Source organism: Anolis sagrei, chromosome 11 (assembly GCF_037176765.1).
Source record: "Anolis sagrei isolate rAnoSag1 chromosome 11, rAnoSag1.mat, whole genome shotgun sequence".
Taxonomy (NCBI): Eukaryota; Metazoa; Chordata; class Lepidosauria; order Squamata; family Dactyloidae; genus Anolis; species Anolis sagrei.
This window is the reverse complement of record NC_090031.1, coordinates 8,308,695-8,318,265: the sequence shown is the minus strand read 5'-3', so window position 1 is coordinate 8,318,265 and position 9,571 is coordinate 8,308,695. Positions and strand designations below refer to the sequence as shown.

General features: G+C 42.7%; 1 protein-coding gene across 1 annotated transcript; it reads right to left on the bottom strand.

Annotated features, from left to right (window-relative positions):
- Positions 1 to 2,225: 2,225 nt before the first annotated feature.
- LOC132763681 (glycosyltransferase family 92 protein F59C6.8-like) lies at positions 2,226 to 8,079 on the bottom strand. The gene is made up of 2 exons (XM_060757383.2): positions 7,564 to 8,079; positions 2,226 to 3,809 (listed from the first exon to the last, which is right to left on the bottom strand). Exon 2 carries the CDS (start codon positions 3,784 to 3,786, stop codon positions 2,455 to 2,457), a length of 1,332 nt encoding a protein of 443 aa, XP_060613366.2. The 5' UTR covers positions 3,787 to 3,809; positions 7,564 to 8,079; the 3' UTR covers positions 2,226 to 2,454.
- Between the last annotated feature and the right edge of the window lie 1,492 nt (positions 8,080 to 9,571).

The window sequence follows — 9,571 nt, the reverse complement described above, 5'->3', positions numbered from 1 at the left end:
TTCTAAATCAGCTCCCCAAATAACCAAACCAAATCTGAAGTTGACCTAAAACTGATTTGTACTAATGTTGAAGAGTGGTCCCTGGTCAAAGTAGCTGCTTTGACCTCACAACCTCTGAGGATATCTGCTACAGATGCAGGCGAAACATCAGGAGAGAATGCTTCTAGAACATGGCCATACAGCCCGAAAAACCTACAACAACCCATGAAAGCCTTCGATAATACAAACTGGCCCCTGTTCAAGTGGTTCCTGGTCAACAACAAGTTAGGAACCACTGTATCCTGTATCCTGCGTGTCCTCCAAAGCACTTAGATGTGGATATAACCTCCCACTCTTGTCCTCAGAACAACCTAGTTAGGAAAAGCTAAACTAGTAGGGACATAAAATTATAAAAACTTAAAAGTTGGAAGGGACCTCAAGGACAGTCCAGTCAATCTCCCTGCGATGCAGAAATACAGAACTAAAGCATGATGCCCATCCAAGGTCTGTTTCAAGACAAAATAAATAGTCCACCGCCCTTTGAAGCAGTTCATTTCACCATGAAATACTTCTTAGCAGCAAAAAGTTGAGTTGGAATCTATTGTCATTTGAATCCACCGTGCAGGAGCAAGCTCCATCGTCTACATAGAGTCATAAATAATGAAGAGCGGCTGCATTTTACTCCAAGCGTTCTACCAGACTTGGATGGCAAACTTCTGGCATGCTTTCCCTCTAAGATGCATTTTTCAAAAAGATACAAAACGTTATAAATAAATAAGCACTGCTGAAGAAGCAACCACTCGTAATCCATTTGCCACTAAGTGTCTGTTTGGCTGCCATGAAATAATGTCTTTCTTCCAGTTTTACAGTTATTACAATCTCATTCATTTCAAGCCTTTGCACTCCTTGGAAACTTCAGGTTGAGAAAGAGGATCCCGCCCATCGGGTTCCTTTCAGTCCGTATTATAAAATGTTGGGGTGTTGTGTGGTTTCGGGATTGTATGGCCATGTTCTAGCACAGGCGTGGACAAACTTTCTAACTTGGGGGTTGCATACTAGCACTTCCTGTTAGGAGTAACTATCTGGTGATGGAACGAAGGAAGGGAAAGAGGAAAGGAAGAGAAGAGGAAGGAAGGACGAAAAGGAGGAAGGGAAGGATGGAAGGAGAAAGAGGGAAGGAGGGAGGAAAGAAGGAAGGAAGGACAAAAGGGTGGAAGGAAAGGATGGAAGGGAAAAAAGGACAGAACGGAAGGGAGGAAGGGAAGGATGGAAGGAGAAAGAGGGCGAGACGGATGGAAGGAGGAAAGAAGGAAGGACAAAAATGTGGAAGGAAAGGATGGAAGGAAAGAAAAGACAGGATGGAAGGGAGGAAGGGAAGGATGGAAGGAGAAAGAGGGAAGGAGGGAGGAAAGAAGGAAGGACAAAAAGAGTGGAAGGAAAGGATGGTAGGAAGAAAAGACAGGATGGTAGGAAGGGAAGGAGAAAGAGGGAAGGAGGGAGGAAAGAAGGAAGGAAAAAAGAGTGGAAGGAAAGGATGGAAGGGAAAGAAAGACAGGATGGGACGAAGGGAAGGATGGAAGGAGAAAGGGAGAGAGGGAAGGAGGGAGGAAAGAAGGAAGGACAAAAGGGTGGAAGGAAAGGATGGAAGGGAAAGAGGAAGAAAAAAGGACGGAAGGGTGGAAGGGAATGATGGAAGGAGAAAGAGGGAGAGAGAGAAGGAGGGAAGAAAGAGAGAAGGAAGGAAAGACAAAAGGGAAGCAAGGAAGAGTGGAAGGAAAGGATAAAGAGGGAGAGAAGGATGGAGGGCAAAAGGGTGGGAGGAAAGGATGGGAAAGAGGAAGGAAAAAGAAGAAAGGACGGAAGGGTGGAAGGGAAAGATAGAAGGAGAAAGAGGGAGGGAAGGGTAGGAAGGAGGAAGGAAAAAGAGAAGGAAAGACAAACGGGTGAAAGGGAAGGATGGAAGGAAGGAAGAGCAGGAGGAAAGAAAGAGAAGCAAGGATGGACGAAAGGGTGGAAGGGAATGGAGGGAAGAAGAAAGAGGGAGGGAAGGAAGGGAGGAAGGGAAAGGAGAAGGAAGGAAAGAGAAAATTGAAGGAAGGAAGGTGAAAGGGAGAAAGGGAAGGATAAAAAGATGGCAGGAAAGGAGAAAGAGGGAGGGAAGGTAGAAGGAAGGAAAGAGAGAAGGATGGAAGAATAGGATGGTGAGAGAGAGGAGGGCCTCAGAAAATAGCCCAAGGGGCCATATCTGGCCCTCGGGCCTGGGTTTGCCCATACTTGTTCTCGCAGCATTTTCTCCTGACGTTTCGCCTCTGAAGATGCCAGCCACAGATGCAGACAAAACGTTGGGAGCAAATGTTGCTAGAACACGGCCATAAAGCCCGGAAACCACACAACACCCCAGTGATTCCAGCTATGAAAGTCTTCGACAACACATTATGAAATGCTGACCAGGATTTCATCCCTTCTGCTCTGTGTTTATGGCTTCTCTGGTGACAATGATATCTTTTGTAGCACCTGGCTAACACTATGGATGAGTAACGAGTTGTATCTCCAGAGCGTGGTGTCCCTAATGAGGAATTTTTGGGGCAGGGATGGTTGGTGTGGGAGTCGGCAATGGTGCACCATCGCGATGTTCATAGGAACCTCCACACTTTCGCCAAAGGCTTGGAGGACGGAGTGAACTGAAGTCTGGATCACCTTCCTGGGATTGACAATGATCTTCCGTGGGTTGATGATCTCTTTCCGATCCGGTTCTCGGACAATGTGGTGCAATATGTTGACTCCAGGGACCGTGTTCCAGGAGGGAACGTCAATGGCGTCGGGGGCGAATATGGTGTTAGGAAAGAGGTGGCTCTCAAAGAGGAAGACGCCAGCCTCTGGGTTCTGCTCCTCCAGGCTCTCCATCATGGCTTTCCAATTTGTATGCTTGATGGGCAGTATAATTTCATCGATGTCGTTCAGCAGCACATACCTGCTCCGGTACATATTCCGGTACACACAGTCATTTAACGCTGCAATCTGCCCATAGTAGCCAATTTGAGTCCCATCATCCTTGGAAAGCCATTCTTTAGAAACGTTGAGGTAGGACGTGATTGGCCAGGGAACAATCTCCAGTGTCCCTTCGGCCACATAAAAGTCTAGGACTTTCTCCATCAGTTGGCTGCAGTTGTTCTTATAGACCACCACTTTTTGCATCCCGAGGAGTTTGTACATTTCCATGCTCTGGATGAACTGTAGGACATTGTTATAGTTTCCAAACATGGTGGAAATGCACACTGTGAAGTCCACAGGAAAAGCTTGAGGCTTCCGGTTTTTGATCTCAAACCACGGCGAGAGACTGATATCTTCGTTAGGAAATGGGTGCAAAGCCACATAATGGGGGTCACAGCTAGTGGGCTCCATGCAGACCATGTCTGCCACCGCATACGGGAACCCAAACCGATCCGAATGGACATTGGTGACCACTTTTGAGACGTAGGCTTCGTCCCTGGATGGGCAACAAAACCAACAATACTGTTCCTTGACCTTTTCATGATGGACGATGCCAATAACACGCGTTGTCTTCTCCTGCCTGTTATCAAAATAGGCAGCAATGACCAATGTGCTATTGCCTTTTAAGACCGAAATTGAATTGTTGGTGACTTCTCCTCTGCAAAGATCTCTCCGCAGAACCGTTTTTGGTAAAAGATGGTATTTCTGTATCTGGTGGTAGGAAAGTGTTAGCATGGAAGCAAAAGCCACCAGACATATCCCTATAGCCAAGTAGGTTTTCTTTCTGAAGCAGATCATTCTAAGTTGGTGCCGCATCCGAATGTGCACGATGGATGAACCTGCAATAGAGAAGTCAAGGCAAATAATCTGGATATGATCAATACTTATGTCCTATAATACCAAAAACATGGAGTAATCTATATAAATATGTAATATTAATTTGTGGGATTAACATAACTCAAAAAACACTGGACGAATTGACACCGAATTTGGACACAACACACCTAACAGGCCAACAAGTGACCATCTATATCAGGGGTCCTCGGACTTTTTAAACAGAGGGCCAGGTCACAGTCCCTCAAACTGTTGGAGGGCCGGATTATAATTTGAAAAAAACATGAATGAATTCCTATGCACACTGCACATATCTTATTCGTAGTGCAAGAACACTTTAAAACAATACACTAATTAAAATGTTGTTGTGTGCTTTCAAGTCATTTCAGACTTAGATTGATCCTGAGCGAGGGCTGGGTAAATGACCTTGGAGGGCTGTATCCGGCCCTCGGACCGTAGTTTGAGGATCTCTGATCTATATCTATATAAATAAAAATGCAATTTTTGTTTGTAGGATTAACATAACTCAAAACAACTGGACAAATTGTGCCAAATTTGACCACAAGACACCTGCTAATCTAAGGAGTGACCATCACTCAAAAAAATGGTTTTGTCATTTGGGAGTTGTAGTTGCTGGGATTTATGATTAATCTACAATCAAAGAGCATTCTAAACTCCACCAATGATAGAATTGAACCCAACATGGCACACAGGACTCCCATGACCAACATAAAACACTAGAAAGGTTTGGAGAACATTGACCTTGAGGTTGGGAATTGTAGTTCACCTACATCCAGAGAGCACTGGACAAACAAGGATGGATCTGGACCAAACTTGGAAAGAATACTCAATATTCCCAAATATAAACACAGATGGGGTTTGGGGAAATAGACCTTGACATTTGGGAGTTGTAGTTACTGGGATTTATAGTTCACCTGCAATCAAAGAGCATTTTGAACCCCACCAACGACAGAATTGGGGCAAACTTCCCACACAGAACTCCCATGACCAACAGAAAATACTTAAGGCCATCCAGTCCAACTCTCTTCAGTAGGGCAAGAAAACGTAATCAAAGCCCCCCTGACAAAGAGACATCCAGCCATAGATATAGATAGATAGATATGATTCACACACAGAGAGATATAGGGTAGATTTGAAAGGGACCCCTAAAGAAGGACAATTGTATGTTGCATGTTCCAGAGTGGGCAAACCAGACACTCTCCACATCAACACTGACAAAGAAACAACAAGAAATACTGTTTACCCACAAGCAGAAAGTAATTACATATATTAGAAACCAACACTTTCTCGTTACTTTATTTTCCAGATCACGAGACTGGGCCACAGCAACGCCTGGCAGAGGATGGCTAGTTGGATAATAAACAGTGTACTCTAAATATTGAAGCAAGCATAACTCAATGGATACTTCATCCTACAAGGGAAAGTAATCCATGAAGCAAAAATATCCCTTGTATACCAGAGACTGGCATTTCCCATTTGGCAGCTCCAAAGTCCAGTCTTATGACAATATGCAAAGAGGTTGGCCTTCTAATTGTGACAAGAGTCTAAGCCTACCTTATACTCGCTGTTTGTGTCTTTTTGTAATCATCACAAAAATTAGTAGCTTGCAAACATCTCATTTAGCAAGTCACACTAAAATTGTCCCCAGGCTCAGCGTAGAGCAGCTGAAGAAGCCACCCCCATCCAAGGCTATTCCAAAATTGGGTGGAGAGCTTTGGGGATTGCAAAATGCTTGGCCTTGTCCCCACAGCCAGAGGCAAGAGAGGGAGCTTGGGTGCCTATTCCTGAGCCAGGTCACTACTTTTATGTGAATAAAGGTTTGGTTGCAGGTGTCTACGGACAATGCCGGCTCTTTGGCTTATAAATGGAGATGAGCACCACCTCACAGAGTCAGACACTATGAGACTTAATGTCAGGGGAAACCTTTACCTAATCTTCCTCAATATACAATATCTTACTATACTAAGAATCAGAACTATATGGGATCAGACATGCTATGTCACTTAACAGCCACCACTGTCTATTATTATTATTATTATTATTATTATTATTATTATTATTGACACAAAAGCACAGTATGTCACAGCAAACGAGATCTATATGCTGGAATTTGTATCACAAAATCACAAGTCGAACACTTCCCAAGCGTCTAGGACTTTGTGATGTATATTATTATTATTATTATTATTATTATTGACACAAAAGCACAGTATGTCACAGCAAACGAGATCTATATGCTGGAATTTGTATCACAAAATCACGTCGAACACTTCCCAAGCGTCTAGGACTTTGTGATGTATATTATTATTATTATTATTATTATTGACACAAAAGCACAGTATGTCACAGCAAACGAGATCTATATGCTGGATTTCGTATCACAAAATCACAAGTCGAACACTTCCCAAGCGTCTAGGACTGTGTGATGTATATTATTATTATTATTATTATTATTATTATTATTATTTTACCGACACAAAAGCACAGTATGTCACAGCAAACGAGATCTATATGCTGGAATTTGTATCACAAAATCACAAGTCGAACACTTCCCAAGCGTCTAGGACTTTGTGATGTATATTATTATTATTATTATTATTACTGACACAAAAGCACAGTATGTCACAGCAAACGAGATCTATATGCTGGAATTTGTATCACAAAATCACAAGTCGAACACTTCCCAAGCGTCTAGGACTGTGTGATGTATATTATTATTATTATTATTATTATTATTATTATTATTATTATTATCCCTTTACCATAGTGACAGGGGCGGCTCAGCCTAGGTAATTTTCAACGGTAAACAAACAGTATTTTGCCCCCCCCCCCCCCACTGATATATATTTTCTCTCTGTCGTGGGAGTCCTGTGTGCCATATTTGGTTCAATTCCATCATTGGTGGAGTTCAGAATGCTCTTTGATTTTAGGTGAACTATACACAAGGGATGTATAGTCAGAGGCAGACCTAGATAATTTTCAATGGTAAGCAAACAGTATTTTGGCACCCCCCCCCCCAACCAATCACTGATATATATATTTTTGTTCGTTGTGGGAGTTCTGTGTGCCATATTTGGTTCAATTCCATCATTGGTGGAGTGCAGAATGCTCTTTGATTGTAGGTGAACTATACATCCTAGTAACTACAACTTGCATATGTCAAGGTCTATTTTCACCTAAGAGCGCCTCAAGAGCGCCCCTGGGAAAAATCAACTATACTGCAAATGCTTACTTTGCGTAATGGGTTGAGCTGCCCCTGTGTATAGTTCACCTACAATCAAAGAGCATTCTGAACTCCACCAATGATGGAATTGAACCAAATATGGCACACAGAACTCCCACGACGGAGAGAAAATATATATCAGTGATTGGTTGGTTGGGTGGGCAAAATACTGTTTGTTTACCGTTGAAAATTACCTAGGGCTGCCTCTGCATAGTGAACATGGAGTACTATACACCTGACCCTCCTCTTTATGTAAAAAGGGAACCCTCTATAAAGTAATTAAAGTACAAAAAGCAGCAGAGGACAAGTAAATAACTCATTTTCTATCTGAAATGATCCACAAGAAAAGAAATCAGTAGACAAACAAAAAAGCATGATTTAATGTGCCTTCTAAAATTATTAGTTTTTTCCCTTCCCTATTACAACAATGCTACGAGTCAGAAAAATGGACATTCAGCACTATTTAGGACTCTAAAAACGATACTGATAAACAAAGATAAAACAAAACAGAGTACCTGCTCACTCCTCGCTCAGGGCCACACCTCAAGCTTGTATGTTTCCACGTTGTTTTCCACTTCTCAGATGCCAGAACAAGTACCGTATATTCCAAAAATAGTGCAACACCGAGCCAGATTATCCTTCACCCTTCAGGTTTACTGTTTCACTTTGAGTAAATCATTTATTTTCCAGCTGATCATCTAGATATTGCAACTCCACATATCTGGTGAAAAGACCAAATACATCCAAAATAATAAAAAGAGACACAGGAGAAGAAGAGACACAGAAGGCTGAAGCTCCAACAGAGCATCCAGGTTTTTTTTCCCAACAGGCGCATCTGGGTATGTCATAAAAATTGAAGCTTGCTAGAAAAACAAGCTTGGCAACTTGCTAACAGCAGAAGACTATTCGAAGGCATTTGAAAGGAAGACTTGGATGCAATTTGCTACCTGATCGCATGTACGGATAAAGAAGGACAGAGCCAAGCGACCCAACAGGTTGGGGTTTTAACTACGCCAGAAGGAGAATTAATAGTGCGGATCCAAACTGGGTTGTGCGGGTATTGCTTATCTCCTTTTCAACAAGCCGCAGATCAGTATTTCTCCCACTTCCAAATGCCGCAACCCCTTAATACAGTTCCTCATGTTGTGGTGACCCCCAACCATAACATTATTTTCCTTGCTACAGCAATGATCTGGAAGGGCAGGGGGTATCATATGGACCAATTGCAGGCAAAGTTTAATGGGCACACCATAGTCAAAACCTAGATTATAATCTCCTTTGAATTTATTTACAAACACACATGCCAAACCGGCTGGACCTATTCCAAGTTTCAAAACTCCTTGCTCAATCCAAGTGAAGATATAGAGAGATTTGAAGGGAGTGGTGATCTACCACATAAACCAGTGTTTCTCAACCTGAGGGTCGGGACCCTTGGGGGGGTCGCGAGGAGGTGTCGGAGGGGTCGCCAAAGACCATCAGGATACACAGTATTTTCTGCTGGTCATGGGAGTTCTGTGTGGGAAGTCTGGCCCAATTCTATCATTGGTGGAGTTCAGAATGCTCTCTGATTGTGGGTGAACTATAAATCCCAGCGACTACAACTCCCAAATGTCAAGGTCTATTTTCCCCAAACTCCAACAGTGTTCACATTTGGGCATATTGAATATTTGTGCCAAGTTTAGTCCAGATCTATCATTGTTTTCAGTCCACGGTGCTTTCTGGAGATAGTTGAACTAGAAATCCCAAGCTCAAGACCAATGCTCACCTAACCCTTTCATTATTTTTTGGTGGTCATGGGCATTCTGTGTGCCAAGTTTGGGTCAATTTCACCTCTGGTGGAGTTCAGAATGCTCTTTGATTATAGCTGAACTATAAACCCCAGTAACTACAACTCCTAAGGTCCAGAGAATGAAAATACACCCTTCCTATCAGATATTTACATGACGATTCATAACAGTAGCAAAATTCCAGTTATAAAATAGCAACAAAAATAATTTTAGAGTTGGGGGTCACCACAACATGAGGAACTGTATTAAGGGGTCGCGGCGTTAGGAAGGTTGAGAACCACTGACATAAACCCTTTCAACCAGTTTGGGACAATATAAACACCAGACTATTGGGATCAGTAATCTTTTGATGGCGCAGCGGGTTAAACCACTGAGCTGCTGAACTTGCTGACCAAAAGGTTGCCGTTTTGAATCTAGGGAGTGGGGTGAGCTCCTGCTGTTAGCCCCAGCTTATACGGCACCGGCCCAGCATACCTGTCCGAACGTATAATAATAAATAATAATAAACTTTATTTGTACCCCACTCCATCTCCCCAATGGGGACTCGGTGCGGCTTACATGAGGCCAAGCCCAAAACAACAATTACATGAAATAAAACAAACCGATAATAACGCAATTACATAAAACAAAGACAACATAGCAATATAAAATTACAATAATCACTATCACAATAACATGGGCAAACGTATCTCCTTCTACGTCCCGCCTAGGAATTTAAGATCTTCTGGAGGGGCCC